Source organism: Ylistrum balloti, unplaced genomic scaffold, assembly GCF_031769215.1.
Source record: "Ylistrum balloti isolate Yb309-2 unplaced genomic scaffold, AGI_CSIRO_Ybal_v1 Utg369808, whole genome shotgun sequence".
Classification (NCBI taxonomy): domain Eukaryota; kingdom Metazoa; phylum Mollusca; class Bivalvia; order Pectinida; family Pectinidae; genus Ylistrum; species Ylistrum balloti.
In genome coordinates, this window is record NW_026781982.1 from 1059640 (window position 1) to 1085138 (window position 25499).

Genomic DNA, 25499 nt, shown 5'->3' on the forward strand with positions numbered 1-25499 from the left:
ACTAACGGTTAATTAAACATTACCAAATTTGGAGTATCTAGTGTTAGTCTCAGTATATTTTGTTTTTAATATCGACTGTGTTTGTAAATTATGTATCGTTCAAATGCGATGTTATTTGATTTAAGCAAATGGTTTTTTGACAGTATGAACAAGGTCGAAAATATTTGGAAACTTTTAATCTACTTTGAAATTGAAATATACTATTCGTGGGTGCGTTTTTGTGAATCTTATAGTACTTGGAATGAACTGTCCATGTTGTGGAAATATTATTTGAAATAATGTAAACAAATTGAGATTGTTCTCCTTGTGGCAATAAAAACCAGAAAATGACTAAGAGTAGAATTGAACTGCGTTACAATTACCATTGAGTAGGAAACACTGAATAGATTAAACATGCGGCATTATCGTGCTTCATTGAATTTCCCTTTATCCAGTTTTAGCATTCATATCGTAAATGGATTTAAACTGAAAACAGTTCAACAATTAAATATGATCATTAATAAATAACAAACTACAGTATTTAAAAGCAAATTCCTATTGAAAATTAAAAAAACAAAAGTGTAATAATTTTCTATCATTTTTGTGTTTATTTTATCGAGATCTCATTTGAAAATTCCAATTGGGTGGTTATTTTTCCAGATTCTGCACACGACATATCACCTTCTATGTACATTACCGACATTAAATTATATAATTATCTCATTGAGAAATATTCTTTTTGCGATGTTGGATGTCAGGTGGTTCTGTATATATATATATTTTTTTAATTTTAATTTTTTTTTTTTTTTTTTTTGGCGGGGATGGGGGGTGGGACGTGACATTACTTACTGGAACTGACCAAGGTTTAAATGACGTACCGATGATGAAGCAAAAGACGTTTACGATTACGGAACCCTTGCCGTTATTCTCCTTGTAGTTGTTCATGTATTTTTTGTTCATATTTATATCTAACTAAGGGGGAATCAGGTTGTCCGTCCGTCTGTCAGTGAAGACATATCTTGTCCGGTCAATTCTTCCTAAAACTTGCGAACTGATTTTCAAAAACTACACAGAAATGTAAGGGACAATGTCGTGGAGGATTCAATGGTCGTACATAAAATTGAAGTCACTGGAACTGAAACTAAACCAAATTAATGTAAAAACTCTTTACATCTGCGGGGGGTAGTAGTTATCCTCAGGATGACAGTTCTACTTTGTCCTAGTTTTATTGAATTTGAGTTTGGATTATGATCTTGTTGATACTGACATTGTGGTACAGGTTTTGCCAATAGCAGCGAAGAATTTTAAATTACAATATTGTGCACTTATTGCTAACAATTCTCTGAGAAGCACAACGATATTTCGAAAACAACAAGAAAATACCAACATAATTATGTATCAAACTCAGTAACAACCTATATCATAAGAAATACTTAAAACTCCGATTATGTCCCTTTAATCAATCATTAATTACATATACAACATTTATATATAATATATATATCATATATAACAAGACAAATTTTCGCTATTAGTTTTGTACTGAAAGACCTTCCACACGAAAATGAAAATGAAATATATAGACTTCATTTATCATACAACAATTTTGAAGCATGCTATTTCAACTCATGCTAATTTTGTTGGCCCGGATGTAAGCACGAGATGGGTCTGTAGTACCCGTGGAAAAACCCCTTACCATTTCATGTCTGTTCGGGGAATCGTACCTGTTACCAGTGAGCCAACCGACCATCCAAAAAAATCCTTGATGCAAATAACATGTTTATAAACACGACAATATATATATAATATAAAGATTTTTCAAAATAATTAATAACGTAGTTCATTAATGAAACACAATACGCAAACAAAAAAGTATCATGAACACTGATGTATGCTGGTCTAAAGATTAAACCAACTCTGGAAATGTTAAATATTTATAGACTAATAAAGTTGAGTATTTGAAAGAGCGTTTGTAAAACACTATTTTAGTTAGGACGTAAATATGTTCACAACATAAGTTAATGCGAGCTGCTAAATATTCCTATATCATAGATAATTTCATAGGTTAAGAAAATGCCGAAAAAGGACAATTCTTATAATGAAAAATTATATTTTCAATTGAATGCTTATATTGACTATCTTCTAAATTCTCACACCGAAGCATTCACAGAAAGCCATCACCAAGCTGACTTGCTAAGTAGAGACCTTTTTTGCACTCTTACTGAACACGGTGGTTAACAAAACATAGAGTGGGGAAACACGCGTAATTTAAGATAATTGATTGATGATGTGTTACACAAATAAATGAGGTACGATATTGTTATGATGCATAAGTATTTAAAATGCATTATTGAAGCAAATCACAACCTAATCAAAATACATTATTTTAGTGAAAACTAATCATTATTTTATTTTACGAATGAATTGAAATGCCAGTACACCCTACCAGCTAGCAAGAGAAATATCTTTCATCTAAAACGGAACACAAATATATGACATGGTAACAGAAATATTCATGGAAATCTAGAGTAGTCTACTTACTGTCCTTAGTATGGATAGGGGCACATATGTGATATATGAGTATCTATGAAAAAAAAATCACATATAAGGGATAACTGATCTTATTTTCGCGTATATTTGAAGGGGTCTCCGTGTAAATCTTTCATACATTCTGATTTTGCCCTAGGTTTATTGAAGTTTTGTATATATATGGATTGTGATTTTGTTAGTATTTTCATTGTCCTTTTAATCGAAAGTTCTTAAAACTGAAAATGTCTGATATTTCAATCTGTGTCTTTATTTTTTTTTTATTTCGTTTATACAAGCTTTAAATTTCAATAAAGCTTAATGCTTTTCAAATATTGGTAATATGTGTGGCTTTCCTATGCGTTGCCCTTGCAAATGTACTTCATGGAGAATTATATTTAAAAAGAGGTATGGAACCGAGAAAACAGATTTTACTTTCCTTTCATACTTACGTTTTCTGTTAAAAATTAAATTGTTCTGAATATCATCATGGTAAATCCGTGTCCTTACTAATATGTCTATATTACACAAAGGTAGATGTTTGTAGTCTAACCAAAAATATATTTGTCTCATCACAGACCTGTATAATCTTTTAAGACGGCAGGTGAGTAAACAGCCATGAAGGCAAATCGTAACAATTTGATATTGATGAGATGTATCAACAAATTGACAGTACCTCAATACAAAATCAACCCAAGGTCGACGTTCTGCTCTATCTGTAAAATCGCTTTTATAAAAAGCAAGTTAGAATTAATATTCGTTGGATTTTTCATTTCAGCGGGATAAGTCATTTAAGTGTTATTCGATTTTCACAATTATCGACAAGATCGAACATATTCGTGAAGTCATATAAAAAGTTTGTGAAATATTCTGTCGTATTTGCATTTTTGTGTTATTAAGGATAATTAAAAATACACTTCATGGCTCGTATTTGTGACACTATAAAAAATCGAATGCCGCGGTAACTTTCTCCCCGGTGTACTTGTCAGTAGCATCAACCTCGAGTTCTGTGTTTCCGAAGGTCATCTGTACCATTACAGACCTGTCCAGTCCCTTAGAAGTGTCCGGCATGGTGATCGTTAAGTGACCAATTTTGGTGCATCCTGCATCTGTTACATACTTTGGGTTTTTATGTATCGAATTATACACTTCAAATGATAGGGTCGTTTGGTCTGGTTCAACAGGTCTGTAACTATTTACTGCCTGTGGTTCTCCGATATTTACACGATCTCCGTAACTGACATGAATATCAAATATATCACGACATCTCATTTCTCCAGTAGAAGAGGTGAAACGTTTACAGTTGGCATGCTTCCCACTATCGAATGGTAGTGTAGTTTTTACTCCATAAGTAAACTGACAAACTCTTGCTCTTATACTCGTCGGTTCATGTCCAAATATAACGGCCCCTTTCAGAACGGCTAGTCCTGCTTCCTGTGGCACAATCACTCGGATATTTGGAAAATTTGTTCTGATTTCATTTTGAAGTACAGGCGACTCTGAGTATCCTCCGACCATCAAGATACTATTCATCTCACTCATATTCGGCTCTTTCAGCAACTTCTTCAAATGGGACACGACATGATTTATTGAATCTTTGAACAACTCATTTGCTCGATTTCCGCTTATTCTAAGTTTATCAGCATTAATGGACGTGTACTCCCTGAAGCGTAATTTAGACTCCACAATTGCTGCTATATCCACATTGTTCTCATGTTTACATGCATCATCTAAGGCTTTCGGAAGTCTAAAAGTGACTTTTGCAGAGGACAGAGCATTTGGTTTGATATTGCGCTTTTTTAGTTCAAAGTCCCGGAAGAGTGCGATCATGTCGGCCTTGTTCTTTTCCTGAAAAAAGTGGAAAGCCTTGTTACCTATGATTCCCGTTAAAAGAAGTTTAAACGCGTAATCCACCTTGGTCCCTCCCCAATCTCCGCCACATGCCTTATGGATTTCGTTCAAAGATCCATCGCTTTGAACCTCGTGCACTGCGATATCTATAGTCCCACCTAGAAGCAAAACACTTTAAAAACTTAATATCATCAGAATACCAAATAAGTTTACCTCGGAATTGCAAACCAATGGATGTTCTTCTTTCCTGCATACATGCATACCTTTCGTGTAAATATTCTAATTTTGATGTTTTGAATATGAGGAAAGTATTTGAATTTGAAATTGCAAGGGTTATCATCAATAACTTTTGAACTACTGCTTTTGATAGATTTAAAAATTGTAAAAAGAAAAAGATACATATGTGACATTTCAATGCAGATCTAGATTTAGAAACACAATAGCCAAATAAGTAATTCAATGTCATTAAGCAGCTGTTTCGGCCTTCTATGACTCGTCAGTGTTGCTGTTTAATGTGAAATAATGACCCGAAATTTAAGTGACAATTTATTTGGTGTTACAATCGTCTTTCCTATCAGGACGTGCTTCAAAATCGGGTAATTGGTTACTTAATTGATTGCCATAGACATTTTAATTGACATTACCCTGTCTATTATAAGTCAGTTCCACTGTAAGCCTTTGAGCTAGGCACGCGTCTACTCTACACGTCATCCGTCAAGTCAAATACAAGGTTGTACCAGACAGTTTATTGTCTGTACCGAATAAAATCCAATTCGAATAATTTCAAACGAATGCAAAGTACAGGCATACTTTCTGAACCATGCAATGAATTAAAACGTGTCATGCAAGTTAATAACTTGTCAATTTAACTTTCGTCATATCCTCAAAATCATAAACTATTCATTAATGTTAATAATGAATATTTAACATTCTTTCGTTTATCCTCAAAATGTATGAAGGATATATTTAAATCGCGTACCTCCTGCGTCCAGCACCAGATACTTGAACCCCGAAGTAAAGGTCTTCAATTTACCCTCTCCTGTTCGTTCCATGGGGAGATGTTTGCAGAATAAGGATGCTGCCTCTGGTTCTAGAGCTATTTTAAGGTGATCTCCTCTGATACCAGCCTAAAACAAAGCAAACCTGACTCATGAATCATGGAAATCCGAAGAACATTTTGTTATTCAATGGGTGTGTAGGTTATATTGATAGTAACTGGTCCGGAGTTTAATTTAACGTATGTTTTATCACTACTTAAGTCTATATTCTTTTAATATACTAATAAGTCAATTCAATAAATTATCCACATAAAGTTTTATAAACGTTCTTACTGAATACTGGTTCAATCAGTAATTGCTTTCACTAGCAATGTAGAAGTTTTATTCTGTACTTATTAAATGAATTCAATCTTACCACTATGGCGGCCTCTCGCATGAACTGTTTGGAAGCGTTAGACCAGATTGCCGGAACAGTGAGAACCCACGAAATGTCTGATAGTTTTACGTCAGTCAGCTTATTGTTTAATGACGTCATCAGGTGATCCTTCAGATACTTGATGGCTGCCGCAAACACCTTTATTGCAGGCATGGTGCGACCTTGATCATCTTCTATCTCGAACGACCGCTTCAATTGCTAGATGTATATCAGAAAACAAATACCTTGGTCATCGACATAAACCAGTTCAGAGAATCGAGAGGTCATTAACCTCCCAATCCATTCTCACCAATTCTAAAAACAAACGATTTTTATCCAGAAAAATGACCTAGGTCTTGGACGCAAGGTGCTTTATTTCTGAATACGGTTCTTCTTGAGTAATAACAAAATAATGTGAGAAAATGGAACGATAAACGCCACACCTTGCTTGGAAGTATTAAATGTTAAATACCGTTACATTTGAATTAGTACTACACAACAACAGGTAAAAGATAAAACTCTTTTATTTCCATTGAGTATTTTGACATCAGCTAGTGCTGTGCTTAGACATCATTATGTATAAACATTTGCATCATCATCAGAATGTCGATACATAAATAATGTCGTCACTAGTAATACTTTCATGTGTACCGAAAAATACATTAAAAGCAGAGTGATACGCGAGGCAGGGCGAAAACCACAATGACTGAGAAAATAAAGAGACGGTGAGATACCTTGTTCCCACCAATCTTCATTTTAAATCGGCTGAAGAAATACCATCCTTTTTCGTCTCCGTCTAAAGCTAGATTGGAATAGTTGTCTTCAGCTTCGAATCCAAAAGAGTGGAAGTTTCCATTGGGTTTAAAGAGAATACAAGTGGACGTCTTCGTTGATACCAAACCCCCTGACTCTGCTGTCCAGTTGGGTGTTGAAATCACTAATGGGTCTCTAGCATAATCAGCGATGGTTGAGAAGGCGTATCCCGAATAGGTTGTGCCGAAATCAATGGCCGCCACCAGTAAATGACATGGGGGTTGCATAGTTAGATTTCTAAAGATAAAACAGGTATTAATGTTTTTCATTCCATTTTTTTCATGTCATTTAACAAGTTCTATGATGCATTATGAAGTGTAAATTACGTCGTTGAAAAACATACTAAAGAGGAGGAGATCATGACAAGATGACAATAAAACATTAACTTTGTAGGTGCTGCTTATAAGCGATTGGTGAAAAAACGTGAAGTTTTGCTATTGGATTAAATCCTAAACATATCAGATATTTGTATCATATTTACGAACAATTATCGTTCCCATTTCTCGGCTGTGATATCGTTTAAACACAACACATTACAAACTATTGACAAAGTAAAGAAATTAGGCCATTACTCGCTCCTCCATTATAGATTATACTAATCGGAGAGAAAACCTTAGATAGCAATGTTATTCTCGTAGTCTACATCAGCTCTTATCTGATATTTATGATAATGTTTGTTGCTTTACGATACAAATATCAATACGACATTTTCCACTCAGGACAATATTACACATACCTGTTCTATTCTTACTTATGATTAATATAACTGAAATTCAAATTATACCGATCAATCAAATATAACTTTTCAAAACTAAATAAAACAATCCTCTGTCTAACACATATTTGCTTTGGTGTCCAAAAACTTTAAATCTAAATACGACATTTCATTCAACACTATCATTTTCCTGACATCTGTTTCGATCGCATAAAGGAAATTCGACTGATACTGTGTTATCGCAATCAGATATATAAAAGATAATAATAATGTATATCAGATGTCAGGAATATGCACTGACATGTTAAAGATATTTATTATATGTGTTATGTTACATTCATTTGGATGAAGTAGGTCAAGTACTTCGACTACAAAAAATAGTCCTTTAAACTTACCAGTAAGATATTCAACGTATGTCAGATAATTTCATTAGTGCAAAATAATCATTTAATTACCTTATTCACCGTTATTGGCGGTTGACTCCTTAGAAAGCGTCCAAATTATTACAGGACTGTCCAACACCTCGTACCCATAGTACTTGAGTGATAACAGTTGAACCACGTGATAGATCAGCTTAAAAATCACAAAAGCAAATTGTTGAAGTGATCACATGTCAAATACATGACATACCTGTGAATAGATTGTGATGATACACAATCGTGATGTATATGTGAACATGCTGAGATAGTGTATCAAACGCCTTTAACAGCAGTTGAATTTTACTTATATCCTAACATGAAACTCCATTATACCTTTTTGTTACAATAGCTGAGAATGGCTTTTCTTCTCTACGACTTCGTTCTCATCTGACATCTGAGCATCATATCCCCAGGACCGACTCAGGAATTAGCACTCATCCTTCAACACCAAGAAGGGTGTTCTAACACTTATCCCCTCATGTCTCATGATGAAACGGCAACGTCAATACAGGATCTCAATAACACAACAGATGAACACTCTTTTTGACTCAAGGTTTTGAGTTCCACACTGACTCGATTGACCGTTTTCATTCATCTAATCACGAACGTTTTCCCGCTCTGACCATGTTTGTCTATCCTGATCATCCAGCAATCATCAGCCAAGTAGCAAGCAACTCGGACACCGACATAAAACTTTTAACAAAGCATCGAAATCATCTATACCATCGGCCATCTCGCCTTTGTTTTAACCATCGATATTGCCATAGGTAGATCTTGTCCATTATTTCACACATTAGTGTAGGACTCTTAATTTGATGTGACGCTCTCCAGGTACAATTGATATATTTTCGGTAATGAAGACCACTGGAGATCACCACCATATGCCAATAATCACAAGCGGGGACTTACCTAACGAATACCAACCTCAATGCACTTTCCTACTGTAAGTCAATCCTTCCGCAAACAGTCCATCCCAATCAATAATGACACTTGTTCATTGTAATAGGGTACACTATTCTCGCTCATCGTCCATATAACCATCGTAAAACCATCCAGATCAGTTGCTTATTATGATGGGTCCGATGATACAATACAACGATCATGACGGTATCGTCCCATTTAAGGCTACAAGGACAATAAGATCCTTCGTTTTGCTATAAGGCTGTGTAGAGAAGTTAATGGGCCCCTGGGACCGTCAAACGACTCAACACTGGTGAACTCAAACCACATTTGATCTCTACACACACTTAATATTTCATTAATTGGACTCTGGATATAACCAGCAAGGATGTACCGATGTCAGATCAACACAAGGCTGGCTATCAACTACGGGGTAAACGCCACTGTCTAAACCAGCAGCAGGACCTAACTGACCACTAGATGTTATTAATCGTTAATATGAATTCAATCTTGATGACAAATAAATAGAATAACGTCAAATTGGCAAGTGATTTACAGTATTGTGCAGTTTAGCCTGAAATGTGCTTAGTAATGATTTCCTATGTTGTGAGATATTTATAAAGGTAATTACATGTTTCTGTTTTCTTATTCGGTCTAGATTAGGAAGCTGAAATGTCTTAATTGGAAGTGTAAGCATGAGCTTCTGATCGAGGATTTTCGGCACTCAGAATTTGAAATTCAACATTTTAATTATTGATAAGATCCATACACGATTTATTTGCCAACCTGAAATTTAGCAATATTTTGAGGCGAAACATATTCTGCAGAAAGAATCGATCTCTCATAGTTCTCGATCGTGAATAGAATCATCTTGGAGTAATAAAATTTCAATGTCATGTTGGAAATAAGGTATTTCAATTTGTTTTTTCAATCGCAAAATTAAAAAAAAAACTGTTGTGTTAGTAAAAATTTGACACCCTTAAATTTTCTCTTTAATATTTATACAAGTGTATATATAAATTAAATAGATAGTGAATAATTATTGATAAGGTACGTACATCTTGTAATCTAAACTAATTTTCATTTTTACAAAGCGCACAGAAACTTGAAAAAAATCATGAATCATGATCAAAGTTTATGAAGCTTGTTGTCATATTGTATCGCCGTGCATACATATAGTTAACATTTTAGAAACAACATACAGAATATCCGTTGCAATAGCAAATAATATAATCTTTTATTACATACATCAAACTAAGTTTCTCGAGTTCATCGAGTTCTGTTTTACTTAATGTCATTTGAATCGCTACTTACCTTTTCACTCCTTTCAACATATCCGGAAAAGCGATTCGCAACTGCCTTATTTTTGTCCATCCAGAATCATTGACGTATTTTGGATTCCTTTTTACGGAAGAGTAAACGATGAATACTACAGCTGTTTTGTCTGGCTGTGCAGGATGACACGTCTTAAGCACTTCCAGTTGCCAGATATCAACATTGTCCATTCATACGTAGATTTCGAAAATGTCATTGCATCTAACTCTTCTATTTGATCTTACGATACATCATGAGTCTCTATGTCGAATTCAAATGATGAAACTACGCCATACCCTTGACATTGCAGCCCTCTGACATCTCGCTCTATCATCAACTTTTTAAAATGGGTTACGATTTGTTTTACAGGGTATTTAAACAGTTCTTTTGTTCGTTCTTTGTTGACTCGTAGCTTATCACCAACGATAGTCGAATTTCCGTTGAAGTGCATTTTGACGTCATTATCATTGCCATATCCTCATAATTCTTCTCTTTGCATGCCTCATTCATCGTAGATTGAACTTTAAATGTGATTTGGTCGTCGGGCGGAACATTTGGTTTAACAATGCGTTTCTTTATTTTAAAGTAACTAGAACGCTCGACCATGCCAGCCTTGTTGTTTTCAAGAAACGAATGACACGCTCCTTTACCTATTATTCCTGATAAAATAACCTGGATGGCGTGATTTTACCTTCTTGCCTCCCAGTTTCCACCATTAGCCTTGTGGATTGCCTCCAGTTTTCCACCTCTTTGAACCCATTGTACAGTGATATCTACGGTACCACATCAAATAAACACAATTGATTCAAAAAATAAATGTGAGAACGTTATCTTTATTAGAATTGGTAACATTCTTGAGCATTTTGTATCCCAGGTATGAGGAATACCATGTAAAAATCAGCTATTGTAAAATAACGAAATCAAAAGTATAACAAAGATGTCATAAATGACTTACATTTGGAAAATTTAAACAATGACCATAACTATTGAACTGAAACTGTCTTGTCAAATCATTACCACAATGAAGATATGTTTTTCACTAAGTGTGCATGCAATTAGCACATGCCTTACGCAATACAATTTCTATTGCTCCTCTTCAGATATTGTTGCAACAGGAGGCAGAGTGTTTCTGAAACACACCTTGATTGCATTATCAACCTACTTTTTATAATATGTCGATGCCAGATTTATTTACTCTATACAAAAGATAGATTGCAGTCAATTGATTTACAATTGTTGTGAAAATGTCCATACAACAAATTTAAAACAATTAAAAATAAAGTTAAGAAAACGAAAATATCTGTAACTTCCTTTATTAGTCTGAAATACAGAGAAAACAACCCACCATCATGTATTCCAACGTACTAAATACAAATGCAGGTAACGCTTTAGTGGGCACTAATCATCTTTTACAGTGCATGATCCATGTATACAAGAAAGACTTTTATCCAAACCAATAATACATATTGATACTAATATGGTGTATCTAACATTTTCACAACCATAATAAAAACGATGTATGCACAATGAAATATTGTTTCGGTAATAACATATAGTCATGATTAACACAGCTACGTATTGGTTTGAAAATACCAGCACTGTCTATGTTAGTTCAGGAAGATGTCGTGATATATGTAATTTCATATGATAGTTTCTCTTCAGTGAACACACCATTACCTGAAACTCTTTTCGGGTAAGAAAGTTTAATCAATTATTTATTATCTAAAAGAAGATACTTCATTATTTACTTTGCTTCCTTCACGTAGTGTATTATAATACAGTATGTGAAGCGTAACCAAAGAAAGTTGCATATACAGCTTAGTTTTCTAATAAGTCAATAGAGTTCTTAGAAACATAATACTTTTAGATATATGCAAACACAATAAGCTTTCGGTCACCTATAGACACATAATTTGTTATTTAAAAGTAGATGATAAAATGATGCTAGCACAGCACAATAAAAATAATGATAAATTCAGAATTCCGCTATATCGAAAATTTTATGACAATTACTTCTCCCAGGTTAAATATGCATATATACAGACCTGCAAACCAATGCAAAACATGAAAGAGATCTTACCAATACATCAGGGACACACAAACAATGACTAGATACGCATATACATGTAAACAAGACGCCTGAGTTATCCTATGTGCATTAGATCATTGTGTAACAGCTTGTAACACATTCAATGTATTTCTTTCTTTCTGACAATCTTTCACTCAGATTTCTTCATTGTGTGTAGTGTATGTGCAGATCTGTTTATATGATTAGTCATGCTAGATGAAGGCAATCATGCATGAAAACATTACTCCAGGGAAACACATAAACATTACATCAGGGACACACATAAACAATACACCAGGGGCACACTAATAAACAATACAAGTGGGACACACATAAACAATACACGAGGGACCTACATAAATATTACACCAGTGACACAAATTAACATTACACCAGGGACACACATACACAATATAACATGGACACACAAACAATACACAAGGGACACACACAAACAATACACCAGGGATACACATAAAAAATACAGAATGGACACAGAAAAACAATAAACCAGGGACACACATATACATTACACCAGGGACACACATAAATATTTAAATCAGGGACACACATCAATTTTACACCAAGGACACACATAACATTACACCAAGGACACACTTAACTAACATTACACCAAGGACACACATAACATTACACCAAGGACTCACATCAAACGTCACACCAGGGACACGCATAAAAATTCCACCAGGGACACACATAAACAATACACCACGGACACACATAAATATTACGCCAGTGACACACATAAAAAATTACACCAGGGACACACATATACATTACATCAGGGACACATGTACAATACACCAGGGACACGAATATACATTACATCAGGGACACACATAAATAATACACCAATATCGCATATAAACAATACATTAGGGACACACATATACAATACATCAGGGACACACATATACAATACATCAGGGACACACATATACAATACATCAGGGACACATGAACGATACACAAAGGACACACATAAACATTACACCAGGAACACACTTAAACATTACATGAAGGACACACTTAAACATTACACCAAGGACACACATAACATTCCACCAGGGACACACATAAACAATACACCAAGGACACACTTAAACGTTACACCAAGGACACACATAAACAATACACCAGGGACACACATAAACAATACACCAGGGACACGCATAAACATTACACCAGGGACACACATAAGCATTACACCAGGGACACACATTAACTTTACACCAGGGACACACATCAACATTACACCAAGGACACACATAACATTACACCAGGGACACACATCAACTTTACACCAGGAACACACATCAACTTTACACCAAGGACACACATAACATTACATCAAGGACACACATAACATTACACCAGGGACACACATCAACTTTACACCAGGGACACACATCAACATTACACCAGGGACACGCATAAACATTACACCAGGGACACACATCAGCTTTACACCAGGGACACATTGGGACACACATAAACATACACCAGAGACACAGCTAAATATTTCACCAAGGACGTATATTAACATTACACAAGAAACACACATACGCAAAATACTAGAGACACACATTAACAATACAACAGGGACACAAAAACAATACACCAGGGACACACATCAACTTTACACCAGAAACACACATAAACATTGCATCAAGGACACATATAAATATTTAAATCAGGGAGACATAAACAATACACCAGGGGCACACACCTGCATTCTCTTTACGTGGCCATACCTCGACCCCTCTCATTCATTGCTTGTAGGGAGCTCTACCAGGCCCTGCAACTATTACTTTAAGATGGCTCTATTATCACCCCTCAGTCATTGCTATTAGGGAGCTCTACCACGCCCTCTGAACTTTTATTTCCATGTGGTCCTACGACGTTCTTTCAGTCATTGCGTCTAGGAGTCATACCACGCATCCTATGTCATTGCTTTGGGGAGCTCTTCCACGCCCCTCAACCATTACTTTTAGGTGACCTTACTATTACCCTCAGTCATTGCTTTTAGGGAGCTCTACCACGCTTCTCAACCATTATTTTTAGGTTGCCATACCACGTCCCTCAGTCATTGATTTAGGGAGCTCTACCACGCCCCTCAACCATTATTCTTAGGTTGCCATAACACGCCCCTTCAGTCATTGATTAAGGGAGCTCTACCACGCCCCTCACCATTACTTTAAGGTGGTCATGCAACGACCCCTCAGTCATTGCTTTAGGGAGCTCTACCACACCTCTCAACCATTACTTTTAGGTGGTCTTACCACACCCCCTCAGTCATTGCTTTTAGGTGTGTGTTATTTATTTGTATCAATGAGTGAACAAACGTTTTTGGATATATTTTTATTTTAATAGGAAAACTTCTAAATATCTTATGTAACGAGATGAAACAACAATGTTCCACAAAACCCACAAACAAATTAAAAAGGATTACAATGTCAAGCTTATCCCTTGCATGGTTTATTATGATGTCTAAGCCTATTTCTCTGATATTTTCAACATAACTAGTAAATGAGAAACGTGTGTGAATCATCACACCAGTAAATCGGTGAGATAAAGCCCCAGCCCATGGTGGCACAACAGAACTATTAAAAGTTAATACGTAAGATCAAATTATTCAAAATTGTGCTAGACATAAGTCAGATATTTCATCATATTGTATTTACCTTTGTTAATTTATTACTGACCAGAGGTATTCTGTCGTTACTGATCTACTACACATGTTCATGTATAAGTTCGTTCCCTGATTATATATAAGTCATTACCTGAAACCTATCTAATCAGTTTGTATGAAGGTCAGTGTAACCTTACCTTGCTGTAAACAGCCGAATCTACTGCCATTTATGTGTGTAAAACCATGTTCATAACGCAAATATTACTTAATCAGTTACCTGTTAGCTAATGTGTAATAGTACTTAATCAGTTTACTAACATAAATAGTATAAATACGACCTCCTTTCTAGCCAGTTTGTTTCGGTTCCTGAAGTGTTCAATGTCTCCCTAACCTACATCTCATTAAACCATCAACACCCGAACAGAGTTTGGACTTCTCCACTCATCACCACAAAAGAACAAAGCACCATTTAAACTTTTTTTTTCACAACATTGTTTATTGCTAAAACATCTAGCTAAACCTTAATGCCCCTATATTACACACAGGAAGTCTGGCTGTAAAATCATAGAAAATTAGAGGATCGGAGGGCCCTACAGGTGCCTGAACACGTGACAGTCTTACATTTTTCAGACACTAGCTGTCTGGACACGCTATACAAACTGAATTTCGTCGGTTTTTTATTTATTTATTTATTTATTAGAAAAAAAAAGGTTTTACATGTTTTTTGGTTTTTTTAACTTTTGGCGATAGTTTCACTCTCATCATATTGCATTCGTCTTAAAAGTAGTCAACCAAACGTCCCCTAGCATTCGCATATGCTCTCGAAAAAGAGTTTTAAAGATTGAGAAATTTATAATGTTACTATAAACGTTTAAAGAATATCTCTCAATCGTTGTATGTTTTCTCTCAATGTAAATAAGAGTGTTTGTGACCCTGATCTTGACAGAGGCAAGCTGATAAGGTTTGCTGTGACCTTGATCTTAACTTGACAGAGGCAAGCTGATAAGGTTTGCTGTGACCTTGATTTTAACTTGACAGAGGCAAGCTGATAAGGTTTGCTGTGACCTTGATCTTAACTTGACAGAGGCAAGCTGATAAGGTTTGATGTGACCTTGATCTTAACTTGACAAAGACAAGCTGATAAGGTTTGCTGTGACCTTGATCTTAACTTGACAGAGGCAAGCTGATAAGGTTTGCTGTGACCTTGATCTTAACTTGACAGAGGCAAGCTGGTAAGGTTTGCTGTGACCTTGCAATAACTATTTTGTCTTTTATTATGAAAGAGGCACAGCATTTAGGCATAATATGAACTAACATTAGGCGAAAAAAAATAGTTGCTTATTATGTTTTTTCTCAAACTAGATGATAATTAGTTGCTTATTATGTTTTTTCTCAAACTAGATGATAATTTTAAAAAAACATAGATGCGACGATATGTCAACATTTGTCAATTTGACGCCACATTTCAGGGGCTCCAGATGTTAGCTTTGTACAAGAACTGAATAACCTGTCTTAGGACTTTCTCCGTTCCTTATTTTAGAGTTATTTCGTTCCGTTTACAATAACCTTCCATATAGTTTAAAATCAACGAACAAGTTTTCGGCATCATGGGTTTCACATTTTGATATAAATGAACATGTTTGAATCTATTGGCCTGTTTTACTTTTAACATTCCACTTGAGTTATCTTTCCTCGGCTTAACAAATATATTTCCCTTTTGTCTAATTGTATTATCAATCATCTTGAATTTCCACTTACAAAACCATAACTTTGTATCATTTTAATCGTGAAATGATAATACACACAAAAATACACTTATATATGTTTTTTCTACATATTGGTCAGCAATACGTCATTTTAATAGTAATCCCATTTAGTGTTAATACGATTAATTATCCGATCTGTTTTTTTTTAATTTCACATACTGAGATGAAAATTTAGATCACATTAGCATCAAAAAACCATGTAAGAACGCCTCTCATAAATAACAACGTATATATTTACATATCTGAAAGAACGCTACGCCACCGGGTCATGAAACTGGATATTACCATCTTCGTAGTAATTATCTATGCAATCATGATTGTCTTTCATCGGACACTTTGAAAATTTATGAACTTTTTTAATCCCTCCTTCCTTTACGTGCTGTTGATGAAAGAAAATTTCCGGATACATATTACGTGCAAATAGACCAGGATTTCTCATCCCATTCAGAAGACGTCCATTGAAGGGAATCTTGGTCAAATTGCGATGTTCCGCTCTTACTTCATAAGGTTCGATCCAGTCACGTGACCAGATGTCTGCGTGCCAGTGTTTACTCCTTGCGCCTAGTTGTGCTGGATGTGCAGATGGCGAACAAACACTTCTCCTTTCTACTCTAACTGTTATACCTTTAGACATGAGTTTTAATCCACCATTTTGTAATTTATTGAAATCTTGACAACGGAAGTTGAGATCCGCGTCAATCTCCCAAGGGATTACATCATACATTTTCACTGCTCCTAATATTGTTCCCGCGTTCAATTGACACGATCCTCCTTCTTTTTCACACATATCCATAAAACCATAACTTAAATCAGCAAGCTCTTGTATACAGCATGGTGATCTAACAAATCCTTTCTTTCTCTGACAAGGATACTCGTAGTCACATCCAAAGTTTAAAGTCAGTCCAAAAGAAAACTTCAATCTATACAGATTTCTCTTTCTTCCAAAACTTTCCCATTCTTTTGTTACTTTACTTCGGCGCGGAAAATCCATATCAAATAACGAATCGGCACAAACAGCTGACTCAGTATTGAGTCTCATGAAAAAGTCTTCGTATAATCCCATAGGAGATAATTTACTATCGAATTTTATCTCGTTTAGTGTTTTTGTTTTGATGAGGAACGGTCCGTCCATGTGATCACAAAATGCACAGTCATGCAAGGATTCATCATATCCTTCCTCGTACACAACAGTGTAGTTTCGGTACACCCTCTGATGGCATCCTAAACTCCAAATATTATCCGAGTTTCTAATAGATCCGCCTACTGCATTAACATTCAATATCTCAATTTCTCGCACAAGTCGCTCAATTCTTGCATTCCAATCCAGTTCCGTTACGTTTCTTAAAACTAAAGTGTATGTCGTTTTCACGTTTTCCATCAACATGTTTAATGCCTCACCCTCTGTAATAGTAGATGTCATTTTCTTTACCACAATATTACTTTTCTCTTTTATATTTCCACTATAGTCACCAATTATGACCGGAATTTTTGATCCATACCCATCCCTGGTGAACTCCTTATCTGCAGGCAAATCATAGTTTAGACGAATGATCGTGACAATCTCCTCCAAACGTTTAGAGTAGGAACAATTTTTGATCAGATGACCATATACTTTATCAACATAATACTCCGGACACATGCTGCTTGATTTGTATAGTTTTCGTCGTGTGACAGCTTCGAACGAAGTACCGAATCCTCTCAGTATTGCATCCATATTTTCACTTGCATACTTCAGTGCTCGTTGTGTTTTGGAACCCCTCGCGTGTAACCTTGCCTTTTTTAAATAAATAGCCAAGTCAAATATTTGCCGTCGAATATTTGTAACATTTGCGACATTCGCTTTAATTGACGAAATATCGATTGTCTCCTGCTTTTCCAAGCTTTTAGCGAGCTGCTGAGTCAGAGTTAAGTTTAGCTCGTAGGGGTTTCGGTATTGAAAGAAGAAAGGAAGCGCAATCATACCCCCAATGCCGAAACATATTAGGATGTAAAGGCTTTTCTGCAAAAATATAATAAAACAGGACAATCAGTCGTAATAATGAAAAGGCGTTTTTGTTTACAAATTATATAAGTTTCTGATTTTTTATCAAACAACAGTACGGTAGGATCTGTGATAGTATTTACTATAACTGGTCCGTTTCTCAGTTTCCTAAGCAACATAACCATGACAGTACAGCCTGGTTTGTGCTCGGCGTCCCGAGAAACACAATCGCGACAACATAGACTGGTTTGTGCTCGGCGTCCCGAGAAACACAATCACGACAACATAGACTGGTTTGTGCTCGGCGTCCCGAGAAACACAATCACCACATCACAGAATGGTACATCTTTCAGCTTCCTGAGCAAAACAACCACGGAAACACAGATGGGTCCGTTTCTCAGCTTCCTGAGAAACCCCATCACGGCAGCACATACTTGTTCATCTCAAAGCTTCCTTAGCAACACAACCACAAAAACACAGACTGGTCCATCTTACATCTTCATGACAAACACAACCACGACAACACAGACTGGTCCAACCAAGATCTTCTTGACAAACACAACAACGACAACACAGACTGGTGCATCTCACAGCTTCTTTAGTAACACAACCACGACAACATAGACTAGTCGATCCCACCGTTTCTTGAGAAACATACCCACGACAGCACAGACTGGTCTAACCAAGATCTTCTTGACAAACATAACAACGACAACACAGACTGGTGCATCTCACAGCTTCTTTAGTAACACAATCACGACAACATAGACTAGTCGATCCCACAGTTTCTTGAGAAACATAACCATGACAACACAGACTGGTCCATCCTACAGCTTCTTGATCAACACAACAACGACAACATAGACTGGACTCTATCACAGCTACTTGTGCAGCACAACCACGACAACACAGACTGGTCCAACCTAGAGCTTCTTGAGCAACATCACCAATACAACATAGACTGGTCCCTATCACAGCTACTTGTGCAACACAATCACGACAACACAGACTGATCCAACCAAGAGCTTCTTGATAAACATAACCACGACAACATAGACTAGTCAATCCCATAGTTTCTTGAGAAACATAACCACGACAACACTGACTGGTTCATTTCTCAACTTCGACTTCGATGACACTCAAATAGCTACAATTAAAATATGATAATGTATATTTCGGCAAGTGCACATTATACAATGCCCGTGTGGTCAGATCATCTAATTCAGACACGATATATTGAGATCAACTGTTGTATATACGCTATGATCATTAACATAAAACATAAATCAGGTTATTATCAGTTATTATCAGGATTATTCATAATTTGGTATTAAAGTTTAGATTAATTATCACATGATATATTTTCCTAGAAATGCAATTTTTAGCAACATTTTTTATAAAGTAACCTTCCAAAAAGTATCGAATGTTTTTCTGAAGTCAATAAATGAACGAAATACCTGTTCATTTTATAATACAATAGAAAGCTGTTTTCTGTTTGTAGAATATCCTTTTCTGAAGTCAGCTAGAACAATAGAAATTAAGTCAACTTCTGAGAATTTGTTAAATCTAGAGTCGTAAGTACAAGACAAGAGACTAGGGTTATAGCTCGATAATTATCAGGACTTTTAGGGTCACCTTTCTTTTTTATATATGGGTTTTTCTATTCCAGTTGTCCATGCTTCTGGGACACAACCAGACTTCAATATAACATAGAAAAGTTTTACATATGTAGGTAGTAGCACAGAATGTGTACTTTTTATATATTCGTTTAAATTCCGAAGATTAGCACCAGCTTGTCTAACTTCATCTTCAGTTACTTCACCATTAAGAATAAAAGCAAATATATTTTCATTCATATCAGGAATATTAAATTCATCGTTTTCATCATCGGAAGTTTTACATTAAATATTTATATAATTAATTCAAAGGAATATTGACATTACAATTATTGTTTGTCGATTTATCTAACTTATTTAAAATATCCCACAATTGTTTAGGATTAGATTCCGACGTGTTTCTTATTTGGTTTTCAATATTAACCCTGTAGGTATTATAACTCTTTCGTAAGATTTATTTTAGTCTCTAGAACTTTTATTCATAAGCTCTCGGTTATTTTCCGATTAATGATTTTTATATATTTGTTTTCCTTCGTAGAATCTTTTTCTACATCATTCAGCAGTAAACCATGCCTTATCATTAAACGCTTTAGGCGGCATGTGTCTTGACCTTGATCTTGACCTCGATTAATATTCACGTGCTCAGGATCGATCGAACCCTCTACTAGACATCGAAGAGTGAAAACTAACCTACAATGGACGTCGGATAGCGTTGGATCAAATTCAAGCACCTCAAAATCATTTACAGATGTAAACATCCCTGATGATATAATAAGATATCCAACTGTTAGATACTTTCCTAAAATAACGAAGTTGTTTTAGATTTTCGACTTCGAGTAACTGAATGAATTTAAACATCTTATGCTTATGAAATAATATGGCTTAATACATTTGTTGTGCATATCAGCATAATATCTACATTTAATGAAAAAATGATATTCGTCTTCAAATTGTTCAATTGCTAAATCTTGTACAAATAAACGGATCTTAGAATTAAGTCTTTGAAAATTCAAATTTACTGATTTATGGAGGTATGACTGGAGTTTAATACTTTCAACCAGATGTTGGTATACAAATCCTTTAGATGAAGAATTAACTTCCATAAGCCACTGATGAAAATGGTCAAATAACGTTATTTTAAAAACAATACCATCAATTTAACAGAATTTTTATTGGTATCTTCAAACATGTACCGAATGCTGGCATTTGAAAGGTCTCGTTTCAATTAAGGATCCAAGGGTCATTGTTTTCTACCATATAATCATAACTCGATTTGAGTGCACATTTATTAGAAAATTTTAGCTTTAGCCAATATTTGAAGAATTTGAAGGGAGAATCTTTCTAACTCAATGTATAAAAATGCAGTATTTGTTGATTTTCCTAGTCCTATTGATGACTTAAGAAATGCGATATGCAGTTTTTATCCATTTCTGGAGAATGTGATAACCCCAGATTTCAGAACCATACATTGAATACCATTTACATAAGTGCCAAACACAGCAAGACGAGATTCAACATTAAACACATTCTTTCTACAAATATTATTCACCGCGTATAATGCTTTTGGTCCTTGCAAATCCTACCTTCTCGCGGAATTCCTGTCCACTGATCTACCTCTTTCTACTGGTAAATGAAGATTGAATGAGAGAAATTTACATATGATATTTCTGTTTTTATGATGAAGTTACAAAAGATACTTTTTAATTCCAAACTTTGAAAATAGAGTACACATGACCAAAGCTACTATTTTCAATATCATCATACTATTTTTGTAAAAAAAAATGGTCTTGAAGTCACTGTTGTACTAAATGTTTTAAACAGATTTTATTCATCGCTGTAACATTCTGATCAAATATAATAATTGAAACCAGTATCACTTCGGGGAGTCAATGTTGAAGTGACAGGTTGCAAACCTATTAAACCATGGGATGCTCGAACTCGTTTCCAAGCAAGATTTTGTTATCATAGGGGCATCTCTGAAGCATTTGGGAAACAGAAAATTTTCTAAACTTTAAGATTTTAACTTGCATTATTAGCTTATTTAACCCCGTAACACAGAGCTAATGATAGCGTGCTTTCATAATACCATTGTCAATTAGCATCCTTTGTTGTAATATATGGAATTTTACCGCAGGGCGAAAATACTGTACAGTACAGGTTTGTTTCTGGAGCTTACTTGTGAATTTCTCTTGATAATGACAAGTCCATAGGCGTATAAGTCTTAACTTCACATAAACTTTAGCATGTACATCGCTGAATTTTTAATATGTAACACAAGCAATAATTATTTTTAATTTGTTTATAAATTTTGATAAATTTTACATATAATTTTACAATCCTGTTGTGTCTCATAAGCAAATTTTGGCTAGATATCGGTATCTGTGAATCTTTAACTTAGGATGGTTTTTTTTTTAAAGAAATGTAATATCGATATGTGACACGTTAGTAGAATAAATACTTTTGTATTGTATAGTGTTGTATTGTAAGGTTTTGTTCGAATCATGAGGTGTCAATGGCTGTATTGTCATATAGCTTTCGGTCCGTGAAAAAAACCTTCGATACATCAAAACGTTCGATTTATAAAACTTTTATTCATCAGGGGGTAAGTTAGTAGTAATACATAGGAATGCAATTCGGCACTAGAAAAAACACTTCGATACATCGAGAAATTCGAATAATTGAAGTTCGATTCAAAGAAGTTTTGCTGCAAATGTTTTTTTATATATATATATTGCAATATTTTGATGCATGTTTGCCATCATATTGTCAAACTAATCCTTGTTACTGAAACAATTTTTCATTTGGTAATGTGCGCTGTTTTAATACTTTTTCAGATGAAAAACCCTGCCATACTCCTATGGTTACAACAATAATGGTTGGTAGCTCAAGTCATAGGAACCTTCTGAACTTTTTAATGCTATTTCATCGGTGGTCACTCAAGCTGTTACAAATATCAAACACTTTTATTTAGTTTGATGCGTTGACGAAATCCATGTAATCAATATGTAATGACAATAAACAGAAACTTATGATTGTCCCGTGATACAATATGTATATAAGAGAGGATTAAAATTATGACAATAAACAGAATCTTTTGAACGTCCCGTGATACAAAATGTATAAAAGAGACGATTGAAGTTTTGTGTTGACGTAGTTGCGAAAACATAAATCAATAAACACTTGAATGATGAAACTTAATGAAAACCATACTTACAGATGAAGTCATTTCTCGTGTGTTTAATCTATAAACGATCAAGATTGCGTTGGTTTTCTCCGCCTTTGTACCTGTATAAAAAAACACACCTGATAAAATCACCAAACAACCCCTATTCCTAAATTAAAAGAATTTTTTTCAACACTGTCATAAAATCACCAAACAAACCCTATTCCGAAATTGAGAGATTTTTTTTCAATAGATTTGGCTCTTGCACCTTACTTTTAAATCATGCAACATACGTGTATGCAATGAGTAAGTCCATCACAGCCTCGCACTGCAATTAGTCAGAGTGTATGTAAAATGCTCGGTCAGACAAGTCTCCTTATATACCCGCCGTAAGCTGAATCAGCATTTCCCCGACTCCGATCAATTGTCAAGCTTATCGCTATTGTATTTTATCGTTTTAGTATAAGAGTTAAATACATAAGAATACAATGTACAATATAAAGCTATTATAACACATACAAGATATTCAGATATTATATGAAAATTGATTTTCATTGGACGAGACGAAAAGAAAGAAAAACAGGCTGGCGGACAGTTGATTACACATCAGAGTACAGGACAACTATTATTTAAATAGTGCCAGACAATATCATTTTACAGTAGGTAATTGGCAGAAGATGCATAACAATTAAAAACACATTAGGCTTGAAATGTTGAACGTAATAATAAACTTCATTGTAAATATTTGCTTAAATAGCAACATTTTTACGTAAATTTATATACAGAGGACAACTCAACATGAAATGGAACTCTTCTATTACTCATCTGGTTACAATTAAAGCAAATCATACGTTCCCTTGGAATATATCTATATCTAATTTCTTCTAAACGCATCCGATGAGAAGATATAGATATCATTATTTGGAACAGATTTTGATCACTAGTACTGTAAAAAAAATTTGCACAATTAACATCACTCGTTCTGTAATTGAAGAAAAACACCGACAATGCGCTGTTTGAAAAAAAAAGTCAAAATACTTTTTTCGTTGTCAACTCTATTATCTAACGAGACCAGTTGATAGCAGTAAGTTTCTGACACCGCCAGGTACATTTTCTGTGATTGAATTCAATTATAGCATCATACACTGAATTCATTATACAGTTATTAGTATTGTTGCATAAGTGCCCACTTACAATGGTTATGCAAAGTTAAAATTAGCAAGAAATATGTCGTCTGCCAATTCAGCTTGTTTTTCTTTACTTCATTATTTTTTCTTATACAAAAAATGAGGCTCTAAAAACCATCACTTGCACGCTTGCATTCTAATCACTCACACGCTTTACCGTTATCACACAACACCCTCCCCCTTATAAAAAGGTCACTTGTTGGTACGGAGTTCACAGGCTTTGCAACAGTACAGTTCTAGCTGTTCTGCATCACTTGAGGTCAAGCCTACACAATATCCATGGAACCACACAAAGCAAAAATCACATTGAATGATCATTATTCCATCATCGGGTTTCTGGCACACACATTGGGTTTCCAAATTTTGGACGTCGCGATTTTCCTGTTGGTCTTTAAATCCACTGAGGTAGATTACGGTCGGTGCATAATTTCAATCGCATGGTTCACAGCTTTCTCTGATCTACCAATATGCACTTCATACACATGCGGCGTGTAGCACTTCATGATGACTCCAGGACCTTTCCATACTGACTTCAATTTGGGATTTTGACGAGACGGCGTTGCAGTGTCAAATATGAAGACAACATCCCCAACTTTATACCGGGTTTCATGTTCGCGGACATCGTAATCCCTTTTCATTCGTTTCTGTGACGTTTTTAAGGTTCTCCTTGCCACATCATTTGCACTTTGAATGACATCGATGAGCTTTTCCACATATGTATCCACATCCTGTGCCTTTTCTCCTGGTGGATTGCGGTATAAGATATCTGCTGGCTGGTTGGTCTCACGCCCAAGCATTAACTGATTGGCTGTATATAATGTTTGTCGGTTGACCGAACACCTTAATACACCCGCTTTCTGTGGTAAGTGAATATACCACTCTTTTTGCGACTTTATAAAGCACCGGATAGCATTCATAATCGTGCGATTGAATCGCTCGACCTGTCCATTGGCAGAGGGTTTTATGGATCTGCATCACTTCACATAAAGCCTTGAACAACCGGCTCTCGAAATGCCGGCCTTAGTCAGTATGAATTTGGAATGGATATCCAAATCTTGCAAAACATTCATTGACGGCGGCCCTTGCTGTTGTCTCAGTTGTTTGTGTTGGTAACGGGACACACTCTGCCCATCCA

The 25499-nt window shown here is 35.3% G+C and overlaps 3 protein-coding genes across 3 annotated transcripts; all 3 read right to left on the reverse strand.

Annotated features, from left to right (window-relative positions):
- Positions 1–3444: 3444 nt before the first annotated feature.
- Positions 3445–10121, reverse strand: LOC132544771 (heat shock 70 kDa protein 12A-like). The gene is made up of 5 exons (XM_060208420.1): positions 9931–10121; positions 6504–6819; positions 5770–5988; positions 5336–5483; positions 3445–4514 (listed from the first exon to the last, which is right to left on the reverse strand). The coding sequence occupies exons 1-5, from the start codon at positions 10119–10121 to the stop codon at positions 3445–3447; spliced, it is 1944 nt and encodes a 647-aa protein (XP_060064403.1).
- A 6549-nt stretch (positions 10122–16670) lies between these two features.
- Positions 16671–18583, reverse strand: LOC132544773 (uncharacterized). The gene is made up of 2 exons (XM_060208421.1): positions 18542–18583; positions 16671–18416 (listed from the first exon to the last, which is right to left on the reverse strand). Exons 1-2 carry the CDS (start codon positions 18581–18583, stop codon positions 16671–16673), a joined length of 1788 nt encoding a protein of 595 aa, XP_060064404.1.
- Positions 18584–24774: 6191 nt separating this feature from the next.
- On the reverse strand, positions 24775–25281 carry LOC132544774 (uncharacterized). Its single transcript, XM_060208422.1, has one exon. It carries the CDS (start codon positions 25279–25281, stop codon positions 24775–24777), a length of 507 nt encoding a protein of 168 aa, XP_060064405.1.
- Between the last annotated feature and the right edge of the window lie 218 nt (positions 25282–25499).

What these genes read in the sequence shown, in the direction of transcription:
- LOC132544774 (XM_060208422.1), bottom strand. Translation starts at nt 25,281, where the DNA reads ATGAATGCTATCCGGTGCTTTATAAAGTCGCAAAAAGAGTGGTATATT.
- LOC132544771 (XM_060208420.1), bottom strand. Translation starts at nt 10,121, where the DNA reads ATGGACAATGTTGATATCTGGCAACTGGAAGTGCTTAAGACGTGTCAT. An exon ending in TGAAGATTGGTGGGAACAAG is followed by an intron (nt 5,989 to 6,503) that starts GTATCTCACCGT and finishes ATATACATCTAG; the next exon opens with CAATTGAAGCGGTCGTTCGA. An exon ending in TCTGGTGCTGGACGCAGGAG is followed by an intron (nt 4,515 to 5,335) that starts GTACGCGATTTA and finishes TTTTGCTTCTAG; the next exon opens with GTGGGACTATAGATATCGCA.
- LOC132544773 (XM_060208421.1), bottom strand. Translation starts at nt 18,583, where the DNA reads ATGGTTATGTTGCTTAGGAAACTGAGAAACGGACCAGTTATA. An exon ending in TGAGAAACGGACCAGTTATA is followed by an intron (nt 18,417 to 18,541) that starts GTAAATACTATC and finishes ATATTTTTGCAG; the next exon opens with AAAAGCCTTTACATCCTAAT.